This window comes from Ischnura elegans, chromosome 12 (assembly GCF_921293095.1).
Source record: "Ischnura elegans chromosome 12, ioIscEleg1.1, whole genome shotgun sequence".
NCBI classification, from domain to species: domain Eukaryota; kingdom Metazoa; phylum Arthropoda; class Insecta; order Odonata; family Coenagrionidae; genus Ischnura; species Ischnura elegans.
The window spans coordinates 32,439,173-32,461,778 of NC_060257.1; the positions used below are offsets into that span (position 1 = coordinate 32,439,173).

A 22,606-nucleotide genomic window follows, 5' to 3' on the forward strand; every position below is an offset into this window, starting at 1 on the left:
TTACACATTCCCAAAATACTCAAAATACACATTTGATGCATGGAATAAAATCCCAGAAGTCTACTCAGAATATGCACTTGAATTATTAGTTGTAAAATTTACAAATGTGCGCACATTCTAGTTTTGGGATCACCGCTTGGAATCACTCGGCTTCACTAAAGTTATCAAGAAAGATCAACTGATTGCGATGCTTTCTTGATCGAGGGAGTGCATTCCAATTTTACCGGCTTCCGATAAGTCTTTCACTCGGGACGGATGGCGCTATCGTAGACCGATAGCGACCAGCTGCGATCAAATGAAAAAGTCATGATTGAAGTAAAAAAATCTAGCATTGATCGAAACTCGAAGATCAAGGCTCGATCTCGATTTTCTCGATCTTCGACATTTAAAACTCGATTTTCGATTGTAATCGAAATTAATTTTCTCATCACTAATTATAACCATTATTAGGGTATTCCCTCGAGAGTAAATATCAGCCGAGAACTCAAGGTTTCATTACCGTCGTGAAACGTTCAGCAAATCTGTCTTTGGCGACTACTCACAAAACATATTGTGAGGAGACCTCTAAACTATCCACTGACACCTCATTCTTATATTTAGTAACATTTCATGATGACCAATAAATAACGATTACTTTCCGAATTGCCCCAAAGAAATGTTTATTGTTTTACTTTACTTACGAAAATTTTATGGAATGTATGCTTTTCCAATGCATTTAATAAAACAATTTCCAATCGAAATAAACAACACGTAAAGAAAGGTAACTGCTGGGATAAGTAAATTATCTTCCCCGACATAAAGTCGGAAATGAAAGGGTTGGATATCACGTGACTCCCCAATTCGAATTTGCTTTAGGGCTGAAAGCTAAAATCGCTCTTGATTATATTTATCTTGAGGGTATTCATTCGGAAATTGAGCATGTTGGAGCAAAAAGTTTCAGTTAGGACTGCACTTGAAAGTGTGCCCCAAAAAACTTCAAGGGGAGGAGGTTTTTGAACCACTGATCGCACTCATCCCTTTCGCGGCACTTTTGCATCACAGCTCGGAGTATTATTGACAATTAAGAGGACTAGAGTCTGCGCCCGCTTCCAGACCTCTAATGTGTACACCATGCACAAGCTTAATCAAATATTAAAAATCTGAGAAACACTTGAAACAAACTTCATGAGAATAAGCGTTACCTGGTAGGTAGTTGCCACGCTGCAGGTTAGTCCTGGCGGCCGCCCCAGTTATCCAATAATCAAGGGGCTTGTGCCAACTCGACACTCGACAATTAAAATATATGCCCCGCCAATGATTCGAGGCGCTGGTGCTCATAAAATTTTAAATGTAAGCACTACTCGATACAAAAACCAATGATTAGCATTCAGAGGAGCGAGTCATTCAACTCTGAATGTGTTAACGATTCGCTTCCGTTTGATGTTATTACCCGGCCACGTCAACTGCATCAGATGGTAGATAAATTGCTTAGTAATACGGGATTGCGTGCGAAAACCTACTTACTCAGCAGAACGATAGTCACGAACGCATCTGAATTTTAGGGAAGGAACGTGGTCATCAAATTTCCGGAAGCGGAAAGCGAGGAAAAAAAAACTAAAATTTTTAATCGAAAATGTTTGTGCGTCCCTCTAGACTGGGCACTATTGCTTTCCAATATACAATACCCAGTTTTAGACAGGAAGCCTCAGTGATATAAGATTACGGCATAGTAGAAAGAAAAGACTGTTCGGAACATGAGATAATGCTGTCAAAAGATCCACTAAAATATGTCGAACGAAAGCATTAGTAATAAGATTAATGGTCCAACACGGTGGTTTCCTATTATTTTTTTATTGCCTAAATCAAAAGATTAATACTCCTGGAGTGCGCATTTCATGCTCTTAGATTTTCGAATGAAGATATCTATTTTTCGCGATTAAATGAAAAGGGAAAAATTACAAGCGCGCGAAAACGCGACGGCTAAGTAGGAATGATGGGAAAAGTCCGTGTGACGTCATTCTGGTTCCAGCTATCGGCGTGTGAGGTGACCTTGGGACGCAGGTTGTAGCAGGTAGCTGAGTACCCTGCTAGCAGGTAGCGCTTGGCTTAAATAAGGATTATTATTCCCCTATCAAACGAAGGAAACTTTCCGAACTTGGGTATTTTTAATGTGTGATTATTATGTGATGTTTCCCTGAGCTCTGTGCCTCATGCATGCATTGGTAATCTCAGACTATGTAAAACTCCTATCCACTCGTATAGAAACTAGGTCTCTGTGACGTTACGTGGAGTGGAATCGCATGGGCGCCAATCTGGCCTTTTACAAATGAGGTTAAAATTGACCGTGGCCATTCGTCTAAACTGGGATTTGTAAAACCAAATAATTTGTATATTATGAATACACTAATGGTGGGTAAGGAATCGCAATCAATGCATTTCGTTTTCTTTGATGAAGGAAACTACCCTATAACCACAACATCCCGCCATAATTAACCTGGCACTTTATTTCAGCCTAGCACTCCACCATTTTCATTGCCGTTTGACCCGAGGGAGAAAAAACCAATAGGTATGACAATAGCTTAATAAATAGTAATTACCTGATTACAGCTAATTACGCATGTTGGGAGGGCAGGCAATGTATACTGTGTATGATAGGTTCCCAAAGAGAGAGACTGTTGGAAGCAGTGGCTTAACTATAATATTACGGCATAGTAGAAAGCTTCAGAGAAATCAAAAAATATTTTAAAATCTTGTCTGGATACACAATAACTGCATCTGCTTAAAGTTGAATTTTAAGTGACAAAATGATGTGAAATGCATTTTCAGGCATGTTATTTTTCAAATTTTTTCCTGGGGGTAGCCCCCACTGACCCACCTCATCCCCCCAAGCCCCTTCATCCTCCCCAAATCATATTCCTAGTTAAACCACTGGTTACGCCACACAAAGACCTGAGTTAACGATTCCATGAGAATTTTACTACAAACCAATTTTTGACCTGAGTGAGGTTTAAATGAAAATGATTACCTGTTCCTTAGCTGGCCCATTCAATTAAGGTTCCTACCCCAAAGACAGTTGTCCTGTAGTTCAATGGAATTAATACACATCTCACAATCAGTGCCACCAACTTCCAACAAAAAGGAAGACTTTTCGAGCGAAAAACTGTACCAAAGTCGGTCAAATGGGCCACAACAATGCGACCCTAACAAAAAAATCCACCCAAGACGGGCTGATATCGAAGCTCGGTGGAGAAAAAGAATGCTAATTCCCCAAAACCACAACAATTAACCTCCGCAAATACCTTTTATTAAGAAAAACGCATCACTACTGCTAGAAAGTATTAATAAGGTTCTACAATGTGGGCCTTAAAATTTGCAAGATGGTATTTTGCGTTTTAAACATGAAATACGCAACGAAAAACATATAATGCGACCAGTTGAGAAGGGTTGATGTCCTTAAAATGAGTGAGTGCTATGAGGCTATGAGTCGAACTTCAGCGGTCCTCAAGTCTTCAGCAAGCTGAGCAGTCCTCAAGTCCCTAACACGTATTACGGAGGGGAAAAAAAACAAAAACTATACTTGGTCGAGCGTGATGCATGCGTCCCTTCAAATAAATATGACAATACTATGCGACCGTCCCTCCATACAATCAAACAACCAGGTAGATTACGACCATTACGACTAAGAGACCTATATGACCAGCAGAGACGAACTTGAACCGAATAGGCTGCAATACCATAACATTCTAAACGCAAAACATGCTATGGAGACAGTCCACACAGAAAGTGAGTTAATTTTAAACAAAAAAATTAAGTAATATTCACTTACAATGCAGAATAAAATGGTGATAGAAACCGCGGATATTTCACTCTTCATTCATTTATGATTCTTCGACGGACGGTTGTGTCGTCACGCAAAAAAAAGAACTGGAGACAAAAGAAAAGGCTGAGGTTCTGCCTTTTCCGTTCATTAAGGTGGAGAAATAAGAACTCAACAGACGGGGAAGACTCATCAGAGAATTCTCACGCACATGAAGGAACTTTGCACATCAGCGTAGCACTGCAACTCATCGAAAGGAAGAAGTCTCCCGAAGATTCGCGCATGTCGGTCAACTCAGGTGAGCTCGTGGCCGAAAAACCACGGTGGCGCATTGTCTGCCAGTCACAACGGCGTCACACACCCCATCAATCAAATCAACAATGGGCGACATTGAAAAATCGACGCCTCCGCAGTTGACAGTCGCCTGAAAGGCGAAGGCCGTGTCAACCGTCGTGAGCGGCATTTTCCAGCAATCGATGCGATGGAAACTCGTAGATCGATCAACTGCCATCGAGGAAAGCCGTGTCGACAGACAATGAGCGAGTAGCAGCGTAACCCGTTAGCGAGTAGGGCATTTGCAAGCACTATATCTGAACAGCTGAACATATCCAAAAGAATAGGAGGGGTTTTCGATTAACGGGGTACACTCAGGGCCGGCTCAAGGCAGAATACTTACCCGGGCAAACTGCTGTTGTGTCATTCCCCTACCGGGGGTTTGGTATGGAATTTCCCTCAATTAAACGAAACGTGGTCTGGGGAACCTCCCACGGTAATTTTTTTAACTTAAAAACAGTAAGCATTCAGTGGCATTCGTACAACTACAATACATTCGGAGTGTTTTTTGCGTGAGCTTAAACTTTTAAAGTTTATAAAATAAATTTACAAAAGAAAGTTGTGTACAAAAAACTAAATTTATGAAATCAAAAAACAAAATTTCTTATGCTGTTTTGGCGTTTGGTCACCCCTAGCAATGTCGGCCAGGGCAGTCGCCCCTGTTGCCCGGCCCTGGGCATATTACTCTCAGCAAAAAGCATAATGCTTCAAATGTGATATTATGATTGATCCTCTTTTTATAAAAACAGCAATCAACAACTCATTCATAATACTACCAATGAAACAAAATATATGAATACATACTTCAAGTTTAATTCAGTGATGGGGAGAGAAATATATAGTGAAAAAAATTGAGTTATGATTAGGTACAGGCAAAAGGTGGGGTTATTTTATAGCCAAAACTGGTGTTATTTTTCTACAAAAGCGATGTTATTTTGCCCTGAAATCAGTGTTATTTTAACGGCAAAATAATTGATGCTGATTGAGAGCCATCCTTCTAGTGGCCCACCCATTGCCCTAAATTTAGGAAACATATTATTGACCAGGAATAATTTAAGCAATAATATACATGGAGTATTGCCTGAATTCACCTATTTTACATAATATAACTTAACTTTTACAAAATATAACTTAACACACACCTTAAGGTTCATGAAGATGTTTATTCTTTCTTCTTCAAAAATATTCAAGTCAAACTTTCTCAAGCATATGCCACTTGTTCAATGCCACAATATATTTCATGTCTTAAGTAAGTCCACAGTCATGTTTTTCTGAGCAAAGTTTCACAAACAAGCCACATAATTTATAATCCTTCATATTTTTCATTCTCACTGCAAGGTAGGGAAATCATCACTACTTAGAAAAATTCAGCACTTTGAATAGAATTCTAAATTATGGCAACTTTTAAAGACTAGCAGAAAAAGACAGAGAAAAGACGATGAAACAATTTTTTTCCAGCATCTTGCGTATCTCAACTCCAACTGATGAGGGAGGAAAGCGATGGTGTTTCAATCTCCCATCTTATAGAAGAAATTTCCTTAAGAAACTTTAACCTTTGTGATGAATGAGAGAAGCTAAAAATACTTAATTAACCAAGTGGCCTTACTTCAAAGCCGAAGACCAATAAAAAGGAAATATTTTACGACCCTAAAGCTAACATGAAAGATGAAAATTACAAATACTTCAAAACAAATAAAAGCGATTTTCAGACAAAACACTGGAATTTATTAAATATTTTAAAATTCCACTTGGAACAGACATATGTACTAATTTAGTTAAAATGGAGAACAATTTATAAAAGTATTCAGAAATTACTCAAATAAAATGAATTTAATTAAGGATAGAAATTGAGGGACGTGAATGATTATCACAACCCGAGATTAAATCTCATTACAGTATCACTGACGATAAACTGTACATAAGACTTGCGTTTGAAAATCTAATGAAAGCAATAAGAAAAACTCAGTACTGTATTAAAAATGCTCATCAAGGCTTCCACCTTTCATACTTCACAGGGAAAATATGGTTTTCATTATTATTATTAATGTCCTTTTCAGGTTCCAGCACTTAATAATATTTTATATTAAACTCACTTATCACTTACAAAAATAAGCCCTATTAGGGGATCTCATATTATCACAGAGTCAGAATGTACAACATCCAACCACCCACAGAAAATTTCACAGTTTCCACTACAGGTATTTGAATCCATAAATTTCATCAACTAACTCTTGCTTCTTCTTTCCAGCCACAGGTAATCCTTTAGATCTCATATAGGCCTTCAGTAAATCCATTTTCAGTGTGTGCACCTGAAAAGAAATATGAGGCTACACTCCAAATGGAAAAAGGATTGACAAAAAATTAATCAGATCTAAGGAGGCAAAATTTTTACGGAGAAAATCTTAAATGGATTTACTGTACTTCTCCTTATATACAGTGGAACCTCGTTAAAGCGAGTACGGGCTATAGCGAGACCCCCGCTATTACGAGAGATTGCCGATGCACCGTCAATTGACCCTATAATAAGCGTGTTAAAAAATTCGTTTTTACGAGGCCCTTTTGGTGTTGGCTCTCGCCTTAGCGAGGGTTTCATCGCCGGAAAAACTTACATCAAGACTACTTAATCTCTGTAATTGCTAGCGTCTGTTAGAAATGAAGTTAATGGAGTGCTCAGTCTCAAATTTATGTCTGTCGTTTGATAAATAAGTAGTTAATTTTGGTGAAAATATTGTGGCCTTAGCTTTCGCCAATGCTTGATCTTCTTTTGTTCTTCGGGCGGCAGAAAGCAGTCGACAGCATACCCGCACGGCCATGAGTTGCATGATTAGAAAGCATTTGATGGCAGACACCATGGCCAAGAAAACACCAAACAATTAGTCGTTGTTTGAGTAAGGAAATTTAGCGATGCAAATAAACATCACCTTTCATCTGGATTTATGCTTACGTTTGTCAGATAGAAATTTATCTGTCACCGCACCACTCTGTTCCTGTATAACTGTTCGCCACAGGTAAACATATTGGCTATTATTTGCTCCACCTCCGGTATTACGACAATTCGCTATAACGAGTGTTTATTGGTGCACCGTGGGGTGTCGTTTTATCGAGGTTGCACAGTAGTTACCCAGTGGCAGATTCAGAATACGGACAACCTCCTTGCAGTAAAGGGGGTCCGGGAGGTTACAAAGATTTTTAGAATTTCAACACTTATAGCAACACTTTAAGGTTGTCTCATTACTAATTTCCCATAGAGTTAAACATTTAAAACAAACATTTATGTACATTTTTAGTAATTTTACCTTATGGTAACTTACTACATATATTGCATCAGGTTTTTATTTCTTATTATTTAAGGTCCAAAGCAGAAATGCATCTATCAGTTTTAGGTTTAGGGCTTGATCAGGGCTATTTTTTTCTGCAAATACTCAACAACTGAACAATATAACAATTTTATCTGGTGTAAATTGGATACCCAACTGTAGTCCTCCTAATATCCCATCTGAATGTTTGAGGCTTCATTTTTGGAAAAAAATTGTTGGGTGCAAAATAAACTGTAAAGATTTACTTGATCAACATGTTTTAAGCTCTGCATACATTCATGATCAGACCAAGACATAGGGTGCGTAACATGTTGATTGATATTTCGAAATGCATTCTTACTCATGAAATTCATCTGAAAATAATTCTCAGCATTTTATCATATGTTGAGTTTGTGTAATGAAGAATTTTACACTGAGTTCCTTTCCTTGGCATATTTTCAAACAAGAGGAGAAAAATTAATCCTATTTTCCTTTAAATTCTGCCTCCACTCCTATCTGTTTGCCTTAACAACCAGGAATTCAAGTGGTTTTTTTCCATCTTCAAATCTTTAATTTTGGTGCTTGAAGAAATAGGGCCAATTCAATTAGTGCAAAGACCCCAAGGAACACATCCCTAGCAATAAGCGAGGCATGGGTGTGCAGTGAAACCTCTCATTAACGGTCACCAACGGTCCTCGAAAATGTGTCCGTAAGTCGAAGGTGACCTAAATAAAACCTCATTTTTACACTTACCATTACTCGGCATGGTAGGAATAGTAGGAATAAGAATATAGCAGGAATTTAAGCCAGCCGAGTGAAATCCTTTTATTCAAAAAACTCTCAATATTTGAGAGATCGGTCAGAAAACCGATGTCAATGGTGTGTGTAAAAGAGTAAAACTGTGACTAAAAAATGTGTCCGAGATGGTAAGTGGGAGAGTACGTATACTAGAGGTCCTACCCTTATACAAGTGCATGTCCTTCTGAAGGGGAATTAAATAGTGTCCTTATGTCCGAGGTGCCCGTAAGTCAGAGGTTTTTCAACTCCATACCTACAATTTATTCAACTTTGTTGAAAAAAGAATTGAAGTGAAAACAAATTGAAATGCCCTTTCCTAACCTTCCGATTTTTCATCGCTGCTTCCACAAGGTCCAAGTCCAATTCATCCATTTCAGTTTTAACAAGGGCACGTTTTGTAGGAGCACGTGCTTTCTTCACTGGTGCCGAAGGGTCATAATCAGCAGGATACACACTCCGGGTAAAAGCCTTGGCTAAGCCACCCAGGCGTTCATCAATTACCTCATAATCAGGCACTGTGTGATATAAAAAGACTATGCTATAGACATGGATTTATTAAAAAACTATGCATAATGAATAACTGTGATAAAAATTGCATAATCAGGCAATGTGAAATATTAAAAGGAAAGTACAAATTACCAAACCATCTATGAGAGACAGGTTTAACAAAAACTATGTCCAAAACTAGAGAAGAATTGCAAAAAAAAGATTTGATTTCACATAATACGAGGGCCGTTTTTTTTCAACCTCCGATCGCTCTGTGCAGACGCTATGCGGGCAGCAGGAAGTGGGCATGCGCTGTAGGCGACTGCGCAGCTCTCATACTACACACTCCGCCATTGTTGACATTCAGGCGTCAGTCGGCATTTTGCTACAGCCACGTAAACATGTCCGCCATTATTGATGCTCCCGCCAAGTGTGAATTGCGAAGTGTGATTCGATTTTTACAGGCTGAAGGCCATAGTGCTGCAGAAATCCATTGGAGAATGAGTCGTGTTTTTGGGGAAAACTTCAAGAGTGATGGTGTTGTGCGTGAATGGTGTCGAAAGTTTAAAGATGGCCGTAATGATGTGCATGATGAAGGGGGCCAAGGACGCAAATCTGTCATTTCAGATGACCTGGTTAAACGAGTTGACAGTAGGGTTAAAGAAAACCGCAGATTCACCATTACTGCTTTGTCTACGGAATTTCCAGAAGTTTCAAGGTCTGTTTTGTACTCTATTGTTACTGAGCAGTTAGGCTACAAAAAACTTTGTGCACGTTGGGTCCCAAAAATGTTGACAGACGGCCACAAAACTGGACGAATGGCATCAGCTTTGGAGTTTCTTGAGCGTTATCATGATGAAGGAGGCAACTTTTTGAAATCAATCGTGACTGGGGATGAAACCTGGATTCAATACGACACACCGGAAACAAAACGAAAATCACAACAATGGATGCATTCAAATTCACCAAACAAACCAAAGAAATTCAAACAAACCTTCAACAACAGAAAGACTATGGCTACTGTGTTTTGGGACCAACAAGATGTGTTGCTTGTGGAGTTTATGGAGCCTGGAACCACAATCACTGCAGCTGTTTATTGTGAAACTTTATGACGTTTGTGTAGAGCCATTCAGAACAAACAAAGAGGAAAGCTGACCGCTGGAGTTGTTCTGATCCATGACAATGCCCTTCCACACACTGCTGGGGCAACTCAACGGGTTCTCGAACAATTTGGATGGGACATTTTCGATCATCCGCCATACAGTCCTGACTTAGCACCCAGAGACTTTCATCTTTTTCCTGAACTGAAGACGTGGCTTGGTGGGAGCGCTTTCAAACCAATGAGGACCTTAAAACCAACGTCAAGGACTACATGAATTCATTGGCGGCAACTTTCTTTGAAGAGGGTATTGAAAAGCTTGTCCACAGATATGACAAATGTCTCAATCTCTTCGGCGATTATGTCGAAAAATAACCATAAGTGTACCAATCTTTTGGTAATAAAATTATTGTTTTAGATGAAATTGTCTTTTATTTATAGCCTATCGGAGGTTGAAAAGAAAAACGGCCCTCGCAAAATTAATGATTTTTGAAGGAAGAATGGGCAAGTAGCACAAAATCTATCAAAATATATCCTCATATGATATACTTTATGAACATCTAAATGAAATTAAATGTATAAATTGGAGGACAAACAACTGTCAAGAGCTAAAATAAAAATGTCCTACATCGAATATTAACTATACTTGTTTGATGACGTATTACTTATTTCATCGATGACCGGTCTAATAGAATCCCGATCTAATTCCAACGCAAGGGCTTCAATGGCTGCCCATCTTGTTTCGTTCGCAGGGTTTGGAATTTGACTGGGGTGAAAAGGAGATCTTAATTTCTTCAAAACTAAGACAGCTGCTGCCACTTGATCCGAAGACGCACTTGGCCTCCCAGGAAGTCCCAGATGAGATATGTTATCTGAAAAGAGAAGGAGTATATACTGGTCATTTTCCCATAATCACACAGAATTATGTCCATGTGCTGCAATAAAAAAACCAATAATATTAAAACAAAAGATGCACTTGGCAAAATCTAGTAAATGGGTCGCGTTCTTTGATGGCACCAGTTACATCTGGAGTTCCACAAGGGAGTATCCTCGGGCCTTTACTGTTTGCTTTGTACATGGATGATCTGGTTAACATTATCTCCTCCACCAATTGTAAAATATTGTTATACGCAGATGACTGCAAAATTTTTAAACAGATTGATTCCCCGAAAGACTGCCTTGCTCTGCAGAAGGCTCTTGATGCCATAGACCAATGGTCTGAGATTTGGAGTCTGAAAATTTAATCCAGCCAAGTCTACCATTCACCCTACGCAAGTCTGTCCTGAGTATAAATTACCGATTGTCTGGACATCATATTCCTTCGGTCACCTCTCAGAAGGATTTAGGGGTTATTTTTGACTCTAAGCTGCTCTTTCGTGAGCACATTAAATCCATTTCCACCCCCGCTATGTCGTTGGTGGGTATGATGTATCGCCACAGTGAGGTGTTGGATTTAATTGCTCTACGCACCTTCTTCCTTTCCTGTGTTTCTCCGGTCCTAGAATACTGAAGCCAAATCTGGTCTACGGCCCCACCTTCTTCATTAAAGCTCATGGAATGCCCATTGAATTTTTTCCTGTCTATTGTCCGCTACCGCCACTTGCCTTTTCATAACTTCTCCCTCAATAAGATTAAATCCTCTCTTGGCATTGCTACTTTAGCTGATAGCCGTATCCTCAATGACCGGAGACTCTTCTTAAATATCATTAATGGCAAATACAGATCCCCTGACCTTCTTTCTTTTTTTCCGCTTCGTGTTCCTTCGTGCATGACGAGGTCGAGTGATCTATTTCATTGTTTCACCCCCCGCCTTTCTGTTTCTAAACGTTCTTTTCTATTCAGATTTCCTTCTTCCATTAACTCCTATGCCAATTGTGTTCCAAATTTTGATCCTTTTTTTCATCCCTCACCCAACTTGCACCTTCACTATCGGTAATTTTCCCCCTATTCCTCGCACCACTCGATGACTATTCTTTGTTATTTATTTGTAAATACTGTTAAATATTTTTTGTTATTGTTGGTTACGTTGCTTAATATTATGAAATTGTTTCTCCAGTCCTCTGTAATTGGCCTCGTGCTGTTTTTGGATTAACTAAATAAATAAATAAATCTAAACTGGCTTATAATTTTACATACCATTTTATTACTTTTAGAGACATATTAGTATCGAAAAAAATTATATGCATTTCCCAAATTTAATGTCCACAGACTATGATTCGTCATGTCCGTGGATAGTCCCACATAGATTTTGGGAGAGGTTTGAGGCAGGATTGTATTAACAACCATTACTAAATAATTTATAAAAAAATCTATCATTAAACAAGTTACAACAATATAAACATTCCAAAATAGTCTTTTTGGGTTGCTTTTATATCATAATATCAATTATGTAACAAAAAAAGCACAAATCGATAAGCAATTTGAAGCTATTGTCCACAGTTGAAATGCAAAATCGGGCCTTAGGAAAAGTGGTAAGCAGGTAGAAAAACCTTGAGCATATTTTTAGAAGAGAAACAACCTAAAAGTGTTTAAAAGGATAAAAGAAAGATACCGAACTGAAGAGAGATGTAATCGCTGTTACAAAGTAGAGAGTACCTATAAATTTTCCCAGTATTGTGGCCAGAACCTCCATGTACCAGGGAGAAAAGGAAAATAATATGGTGCAAAAGAGGGAGCATTTAACCTTTTTCACTACTGAAGATGAAAATGTACATCTGGAAGTTTTTTGACCTGGGAGGCGAAAGCCACAAATCTTCCTAGGAAATTTTCCTACGCAGGTGAACGAATGCTGAATATATACATTTCCTAGCTCTCCCCCTTTTAAGATTGTTGCGGGTGTGCTATACCTTTGTTTTGGGACCCAACACCATGGGGCTTAGGCTTTACCCTGTTCCTTTCTCAAAAAATATAAACTAAGAATTGAATTATTTGTCTTTTGAGCAGCATTTACAATTTTTAAACGAAATTCTATAATAAATATTAACTTATATCTCAATTTCAGTATAAACATCAACATGAACATTGTTGCTGCATTAAATGCGTTAATATTGACGGTAGAGCTTTGTTCAAAATTTGAAAATTCTCAGAATAAAATGAGGAATTCTATCGGAAGTCTGCAATTTACGTGCAGGCAACAATTATCCATATAACTTATTCATATAAAACGAAGCACGATTGACCGCAAACCAATGCCGCTGGTATGGTTATAAACCCAGAAAGGAGGGAGCCCAACTATCCTCGGAGTCCCCTCTAGGAAGGGTCGAAAAAGGTTGGTGCTGAGAGTGTGTGATTATCCGAGACACCCTTCTAAACGAATTTCCTGCAAAAATGCTCCATAAGGAGGGGACGGAAGAATCTCTTGGGGCTCAGTACAGCAGTCATACTATGGCGAGAACTCCACAGTCTCAAAAGGGTTGTAACATTAATTTCTAGTTTTATTTGAGTTGAATGAGAATATATAATATAGAATATTAAATGAATATTGAATAGAATATTGATATATAATATAGAATGAATGAGTCAAGTGAATGGTGGAGAGTGATAAATGAAAGGGGGGTAGCATAAAGTGAAATGATCTTAGGAAGGAAAAGTGTCAATTTATTTTCATAGCTACTGTTCGAGATGTCTTCTGTGACAGATTTTAGCGAGCAAAATTTTACTAATAATTTTGAATTTCCAATTTAATATTATTGTACTAGTCTCTAGTAGTCATTCATTGATTCAAGATAAATAATAAGGGAAGGTCTAATTCAAAGGCGTTGGGACTTTGATTGTAAAATGTAGATTAGGATATGGTAACCAAATTGTTTATAGTTGCTTTGTCCATCAAAGTTGAGTTTCGATTGGTTTTAAAAGAAAATGTTTTCAGTCCCATACAACATTTCTTTTAATGGAGCTAATGTAACAATTAATTTGAGTTGAGTCGGAGAATGTTGGTGTGACAATTGGTGGGAGAGGAACAATGAGGCAAGTGATATGGTGGACGGAGATTGTTGTGAACGGCTAAGAGAGGGAGTGGGATTGTAATAGTCGCGGCGGGTGGATGTGTTTTCTTGCTCCCAAGTTTAAAATTATAAAACATGTTATAAGTGTAATAACAATATTGTAACACATTAAAGAGAAGATAAATAATAAAACGTTACAGAGTTAAGCAAACTGCAAAAGACTGCAAAAAATGAAGGCTAACCTACCACAGAAAAGGTTAATGCAAGAAAGAAAACAAAAAATACAAGCCAAAATTCCTCAAACAAATGTTTATTTGTAACTTTTCTCCACATAATGGCATTTAATCTCTCTATGACAAAATGAGACTTGTAGAAAGTTGATAGAAGAAAGAAAATAAGCCAAAAGGAAAGTCCTAGCAGAAAAGTCACAGCAAGAAACATAAAGGTATAAGCTAGTCAAGAGGAAAGCAAACAAAATCTTATCAGCATAGAAAATAAAATACATTATCAATACACTTCTAATGGCAGAGCAAGACTGCACCCAAAACAATTCAGGATATATTAATAGAAAAGTGATATCTTTCAAAAAGGTTTTAAGCCTACCGTGGTAGAGGTGAACGACAAGTATGCCATTGTTATCAGTGAACCAGTCAAGTTTTGAAAACTTGGAAAGAAAACTTTAGTGACCTCTTAAGCTGCGAAGAAAGTACATACTTACACGGAAGAGAATCAAGAGGAGAGGATATAAATTCACAACCACAGCATCCCACCGAAAGAGATTAACAATCGGAATTTTTTACAATATAAAAATGATTTTTATGTTCAGCAGTAAATAATCTCAGTAGCTTACTCAATTTTCAAAGAAGAGTTTTCAATACAGGTGCTCTCAATAGAAATTCAGGCTGAATCATAGGCTCAGCTCTTAAGCTTATGCTTTTCTACATGTGGCACCACCCCCAAGCCAAAGAAGAGAACACAGGAACTGGCTTCAAGAAAGGAGTATGGATCTCTATGGGCTGGGATAGGGTGGTTGTAGGTGGCTGCACTACCCTAAAGATCAGACCCAACAAAAGCCTTTTCTTAATACTCTTACAAAACTATCCTCTCACCTGCTCTTTCCCATTTATGAATGCCTCTATAGCTAATGCAATTCTCCTCTTTTGTTTTAAGACCGATAATCTATTGGCTGAAAGTGATAAAATTAAATATGCCATATTTCCAACCCACTTAACGGGAGAGATCATTATTTCTAAATTCAATTCACCTTCAGAATACAACACATAAGTATGGCAGAAGATGCAAGCTGCAACCAATATGATATGATTCTGATAGGGTCAGATATCTACGGAAGTCAATGCCACATGGTCCAATAGGGTGGTTTCCTATTATTTTTTTATTGCCTAAATCAAAAGATTATTACTCCTGGAGTACGTATTTCACGCTTTTAGATTTTTAAATGACAATATCTATTTTTCGCGATTAAATGAAAAGTGAAAATTTTCAAGCGCGCGAAAACGCGACGCGTAAGTATGAATGCCGGGAAATCTCTCCGTCGTCGTATTTCTGGTTCCCCCTCCCACCCTGTGAGGTGACCTTGAGGTGAGGCTTAGCGCTGATACATCGCAGGCTGCTTGCGGGTAGCTGAGTACCCTGCTGGCTGGTAGCGCTCGGCTTAAATAAGGATTATTAATACCTTATCAAACGAGGAAAACTTTCCGACCTTAGCCAGTTTTAATAAGTGATCATTAAGACATGTTTCCCTGAGCTCTGCGCCTGATGCATGCATTGGAAACCTCAGACGATGTATAACTCCTATCTTCTCCTATAGAAACTAGGTCCCTGTGACGTCACGTGGAGTGGCATCGCATGGGCGCCAATCTGGCCCTTTTCAAATGAGGATAAAAATGGACCATTGCCATTCGTCTAAACCGGCATTTCTAAAACGAAATAATTTGTATATTATGAATACACTAATGGTGGGTAACGAATAGCAATTATTACCTTTTGTTTTCTTTGATGAAGGAAACTACCCTATTAGCAATGAAGTAGCAATCAGAGAAAGTTTTAAACATTGGCAGGGAGCTATAGTCCCCTCCTTGCACACTAACAACTTGCCCTTTTATTATGTGAGAGCGCAGCTGGGACAACAGTCACAATTCCAAACAGCCGTGTGATTTTATTTCAATGTTTGGTGAAACAACTATTGACCATGAGTATGACACTGATTTTCAGACCAAGTTCATCATTGACCAGCAAAAACTAAGCACAACTTACCATTGTATGGAAACATGAAAATATGAAATCCCTGAGGGTCAGGCATTGCGTTGATATGATGTTTTCTGTAGTATTCATATACTTCCTTGTCTTTTTCTAACCCAGAAGGGACAAGAGCACCAAAACGAGGACGCATTCCCTTTCGAGCAGTATAGGAACAAATAGCAGCTACTTCTTTCACCCCCATACGATGCCATAAGGCTGCAAATAGATCTCGAGAACCTGAAAAAAACAAGACCTAGCTTCATAATAGCTCCAAAATATTTCCACAAAAATTGTTTGACTTTGCATTAAATTATTTGAAAATGATGGTAAGGCTACCAGATTTTACCATGAAACTAGAAAGTAATAATAATAATAATAATAATAATAATTTTTATTCACCGAACTGGCAATATACATTGCATGGTTTCGTCACAAAAATCACTATGATACAAATTACATAAATAATAATACAAATTACATAGAATCATTTAAATAATCGCTAATATCATAATAGGCTTTACCTGCTCAAAAATTACATAATTTAACTTTGAATAGGGAAGGGGGACAGCTTTTCAGTTCAGACGGAAGTTTATTAAAAATGATGGATGGAGTGTGATGAGGTCCCTTGAGAGCTAGAGATAGATGGTGACTTTTGAGGTGAACGTCACATTTTGAGCGAGTGTGGTAGTCATGCCATTCATGATTCCTAGGAAAATGCTCAGGATGCATTTTAACAAAAGTGGCACAATTCAAGATAAAAATGGAGGGAAGTGTTAATATTTTTAGGTCCAAAAAGATCGGTTTACCAGGAGTCCTCTTAGGCACTCGAACCATAGCTTTCAATGCTTGCTTCTGAAGAGAAAATAATTTTTTTGCATGGTGTGAAATTCCCCAGAACATAATTCCATAAGATATATGAGCATGAACATTAGCATGGTAGATAAGTTTGAGGGTAGAAAGAGATAGAAATGGGGCCAGCCTTCTAAGCATAAAAATACCAGTGCTAACTCGATTCATAATGGCTTCAATGTGTGGTGTCCATTTTAGGTCGTCTGAAACCAGAAGACCTAAGAATTTAACACAGTTACTTTGGGTAATGGGCTCATTCATCAGATTAAATTGGTGATTACTTATAGGTGTGACACTCTTAGGGTGTGAATCGCTTTGAAACAAAACTGATAAGACTGAGGTATCTGAGGGTCAACAATAAAATAAGGCAATGGAATTAGGTAATGACCTATGTAATCAATAATTTTCCCCCAATGTCAGTTAAACTTCGAGATAAATATTTTTCGACATAAAAATAAGCTCAAATTCATTGATTTTTCTATCACATTCATGTTTATATATAATTGCAGTGTTATTTGTTTTGTCAGATTCAAGGATGATAATATCAAGGTTATTTTTCAAAAAACTTGAGTTATATGAAAATTTTTAGCATACATGATTTTGAGTTTTCTTTTTGTATGAAGTTGGTAATTTTATTGGTGAATCTTGTTATTAATGGATAAAGTTTTTAATTCAGAAATAATACAAGGAATGTCTGAATGATAGTTGTATCACTGGCATATCAGGGTCAACAATAAAATAAGGTAATGGAATTAGGTAATGATAATTAGATTGTGAAACGAAGGGCAATTTTCAGACCTAAGCTAAAGAAATTTGTTTTATCACCTGGTAACTTGCCTGATGTAATTTTTTTAGCATTTTAAAATAGGTATCTTTTTCTAAAAATTTTTCTGTAAGTTTCCGTCACCAATATCTGTATACCATGAAATAAAGTCAAGAAGTACCACATCAGAATTTACCCATGGTGCCTAGCAGTAGCATAACTAGGAATATGCTTAGGGGTGGGGGGTGGGATGGTCTGGGGCTGGGAAATTTTTGAAATATGACATGCCTGAATAGACATTTCACATGATTTTGGCACTAAAAATTAAATTTTTAGCAGATACAGTTATTATATTTCAAAACTAGGCAATATTTTTAAATAAATTTTTTATTTCTCTGATGCTTTGGGGAGGGATCTACCCTCTCATTCCCTCCCCCCCATAGTTATGCCACTGGTGCCTAGCTAGGAATGCAACAAAATGCCCACCTCACCACTCAAATGCAGCAATGCTTCGAGAGTTCATTTGCTCTTTCCACCCTCTTGCTGCACCTCCCAAGTATGTCCCTTACCATAACCTAATTTTTAAGATATTTCTGTGGCATCCAAATTTATATTCCCCAGACTTCCCTGACCTTTTGAACCCATTGAATAGGGTGGTTTCCTATTATTTTTTTATTGCTTTAATCGAAAGATTATTACTCCTGGAGTACGTATTTCACGCTTTTAGATTTTTAAATGACAACATCTATTTTTCGCGATTCAATGAAAAGTGAAAATTTTCAAGCGCGCGAAAACGCGACGCGTAAGTATGAATGCCGGGAAATCTCTCCGTCGTCATATTTCTAGTTCCCCCTCCCGCCCGGTGAGGTGACCTTGAGGCGAGGCTTAGCGCTGATACATCGCAGGCTGCTAGCAGGTAGCTGAGTACCCTGCTGGCTTGTAGCGCTCGGCGTAAATAAGGATTATTAATACCTTATCAAACGAGAAAAACTTTCCGACCTTAGCCAGTTTTAATAAGTGATTATTAAGACATGTTTCCCTGAGCTCTGCGCCTGATGCATGCATTGGAAACCTCAGACGATGTATAACTCCTATCTTCTCCTATAGAAACTAGGTCCCTGTGACGTCACGTGGAGTGGCATCGCATGGGCGCCAATCTGGCCCTTTTCAAATGAGGATAAAAATGGACCATTGCCATTCGTCTAAACCGGTATTTCAAAAACCAAATAATTTGTGTATTATGAATACACTAATGGTGGGTAACGAATCGCAATCAATGCCTTTCGTTTTCTTTGATGAAGGAAACTACCCTATTCTCTTCGAGGACGCAAATGGTAAGTGGTGAGATCTGCTCAACACTGACTTAAAGCAAACATGAATAGACTCTCTGCACACGTGAAGGCTTGTCTTACCTGAGGTAGATGACCTGCTAGGATATACAAAGGATGCTGGAGAATGATGATGAGTTATTCTCAGTAAATCAAGGGGAACAAATCCTAAAAGCACAAGACCGGTATCAATGAATTTCTGCAAAGCGTCATACTCCACCTTAAAAGACAAAAATAAATATAATTAAAATATGTACCTTTAATTATTTGAAAAACCAATAAAATGTACATTTTCGATTTTTCGAATTTCTTTCGGGACACCCCCTCATTTTATGCCAATTGGTGTAAAAACATATCCTGTAAAATATTATTGCAATTGGATGACGGGAAAACGTGCAGCATCGCACTCAAAGTTGAGATATTTTGGTATTTTTGGCTGTTTTTCGTATTTGAATGGTGATAAGAGGGCGCTGGTATTTTTCAACTGATTGTCTATGGTAACTGACGATACATTGGACATTTGGCATGCTGCTCCTTAAATATTTTCCAATTGCGACCAATAGTTCCCGAGATACGGCCCCAAGAGTAAGTGCGCTCCATCCTGGGCAGACAGTTTTGGTGGCACGCGGGTTGCATATGCTCAACATTTGTTGATCATTCTCACTCACCGTACAACCATAAAATTAAAATCATAAGGTAAAACCCTACATAACATAGGGAAACAACGCAAGCTATTTATTTTCTGTATTTCCTTGAATGCAATGGAAAAATTTTCATTCATTAGCATTTTCTATATAATCTTTAAGATGTACCTACCATGCTTAGTCTGGCTGTCTCTTCTCCAGCATCCACAGTTTTATCAAGATCAACCTTTTGCACAGTTTTAGGTTCTTCCTGAAATAAACATGTAACCATTAATGGCACATAAATTTTATACGGCATGGGTCAAAAATGAAAATTTAAGCACTCTCAGAACATGCAGCCCACTGAAACAAGAGAATCAACAAACCAATTCATTAAATTTCTACATCCAATAATTTTTAGTAACATTTACGAACGACTGACAAGATTATTCATTTATTCATTTCCGTCAGCACATTAAATGGCCTGATACAAAAGGAACAACAACGGATTGATAATTTTGTAAACAATAATTTCTGCTAGGAATATTAAGTGTCCCAAATGATGAGAAACCACCTTATAAAACAAATTTCTTATGCAATGCATATTCTTTCCTCAACTACTCATGATATTTTAAATATTAGATGGTTATTTAACTTTATTTCTGTCAGACAGTGTTTTCCTAATCAGTGTAAGCACTATATCACTTAAAATCAGTGGCTGATCCCGGATATGGACAGAGGGTGTACGGAGAGGGGGGCCCTGAGTGAGGGGAAAAAATGAGATACCCAATGGTGGGGGGGCCTATAGTCCTCCCTATCCCCCCTTTGGATTTACCACTGCATTGTAGCAAACCAAAAGTGTTGTAAAATAGGCCCTAAGTCTAGAGCTAATTGGTATTTCAATTCATTATAGAAGGTAAACATATTGTAAAATATAACTAAATACTTTTTTACAAAAAATTCAATTTTATCTAGTGTGTCTCTCAACCGAATGGGGGGGCTTTAGCTTACTTAGCCCCCCTCCATGCATCCACCATTGCTTAAAACTAATTTTATCTGGTTAACCTCCTAAAAACCTTAAGCAGAAGAAGGGACAACTTAGTTGGGCACATTTTCATGCACGATGGTCTGATGAAGACAATCGTGGAAGGACAAGTGGAAGGGAAAAAGGGCAAGGGACGGCCCCTAATGAGTTATAGAGGACAGGTTATAAAGGATGTAAAAGAGAAGAAATATGTAGCTATTAAAAGATTAGCGGATAGGAGAGAGAAATGGAGAGCTGCGTCAAACCAATCTTAGGATTGTTGGCTAATGATGATGATGAATATTTTCTTATCTCACCCCTGGTGATGCTAATGCATTTAGTGAAATTTTGATAATTCGTTATAATTTTGTTTACATGACCAAATTCCTAAAATATAATTGCATTATACACAAGGGAATACAAAAATTGGAATTCTAAATGTAATGTTCTCAAATCAAACTCACTTCAACACCCATTGCAGCCATGGCTGGAGTTCCAATAACAGGCGACTCTGAGAAACTGACATCACCAGCCTCCTCATCAAACACTGCAGGTTGGACGCCCTGTAAAGGTCCATCATAAATTCAACACTAATGAAACACACAAGTTGTCAACTCATCTACATATTCCTCTTTTTAACATCATTCCTATTATTTACTATTATATGCACCTATAATATGTATGCCTTTTATTCACTGACATTAACTTCCCTTAAAGAATACAACAGAAGCAATCTTCATGAAGATCACTCTAGAAAAGGTGTGCAGAAATCAATGACGATAAATTCTGATACATAATCTAAAGCAGTGTTTACAAGATGCATGCACTTATCCATGAAAAAAATGTGGCCTGTTAAATGCTTGGATAGATGCGCAAAATTAGAACAGAGGCTATTTCCTGCAAATGCATACAAGTATTTTTGAAATTTTGAGTGTGAACACAGTGCAATGCCTCTTATAGTATAAGAATGACATTACAAAGTAAAGAAATTTTTCCCGATGAGAGCAACGAATTTCAGCCAAAAAAAGTAGCTAGTATAAAACATAATTCAAGGATCAAAATTACTTACTTGCACTTGATGCACAACTTTAGAAGTAATCCTCTCATTAGTCACTTTATAAAGTTTTTCCTTCTTCGGACCTCCCTCTTCTCTGAAAATTAAAGCCAATGGTTTATATTATTTTATATAAAAGCCATATATATATTACAAATAGGATGACAGTGACAGGTATCCATATCAACGTTGGTAGAGGGGGCAATGAGTAACATGAAACTTCTGCAATAAGCTTCACTTTGCCATCCAAAAAGTTTTCAAAAAGGTAACTAAAATATGCTAACCGGCCTAATACACTAATAACTAATACCCTAAATACAAAAATACAAATACCCTAAATACAAAATAACTATAACACTAAAATTTTGTTTTTAGAAATGAACATGCCCACATACTAACAAGGCTGGCACTACTAGAGAGAATTCAATATTTAATGAACTTAAACAACTAATCCAGGGTTTCAATCAAAATAATAGGCATAGTTTCTGTAGCATTGGAGCAACTCTTGGAATGCTTGTCCCATTCCAAATAATTTTGGTTTGGTTTTAGTACAGCTAAATGAAATAAAAGATTGGTAAAAATTGTCACGCAGACTGACTTTCTTAGACCGTTTTCGGACAGGATGGCTTTTCGACAGCCGCCACCCACGGCACAACGCCATGCTTTCAAATGACCATAGGTCTCTACAGATGCCTTCTAACAAGTCGAATCGCACCATTGACGGCACAGTGCCATGGTCTCCATGGCACCCATTTCAATCCGGCCCGGCGCTGCACCTTCCACGGCGTGAAATACACACAGTGCTACCTTGAGGCCGCTTTCAGACGAGACAACTTTTCGCTATAAACCCATCTTTTTTTTATCTCCCGCACAGCGCGTAGTTGCCTAAGAACGTCCACTGTTTTTACTGTCCGCGGATTTTCAGGACAGCCAGAAGACAACCGGCTGCCATCC

General features: G+C 37.9%; 1 protein-coding gene across 1 annotated transcript in view; it reads right to left on the minus strand.

Annotated features, from left to right (window-relative positions):
* Nucleotides 1–5,272: 5,272 nt before the first annotated feature.
* Nucleotides 5,273–22,606, minus strand: part of LOC124169147 (X-ray repair cross-complementing protein 6) — a 32,965-nt gene continuing 15,631 nt past the window's right edge. The window contains exons 6-13 of the mRNA XM_046547653.1: nt 21,668–21,749; nt 21,063–21,161; nt 19,768–19,845; nt 19,036–19,171; nt 16,027–16,248; nt 10,474–10,680; nt 8,545–8,738; nt 5,273–6,438 (exon numbers count right to left, since the gene is read on the minus strand). Of these exons, the coding sequence (XP_046403609.1) occupies nt 6,322–6,438; nt 8,545–8,738; nt 10,474–10,680; nt 16,027–16,248; nt 19,036–19,171; nt 19,768–19,845; nt 21,063–21,161; nt 21,668–21,749 (1,135 nt within the window). The 3' untranslated portion in view covers nt 5,273–6,321. The remainder of the gene's footprint in view (nt 6,439–8,544; nt 8,739–10,473; nt 10,681–16,026; nt 16,249–19,035; nt 19,172–19,767; nt 19,846–21,062; nt 21,162–21,667; nt 21,750–22,606) is intronic.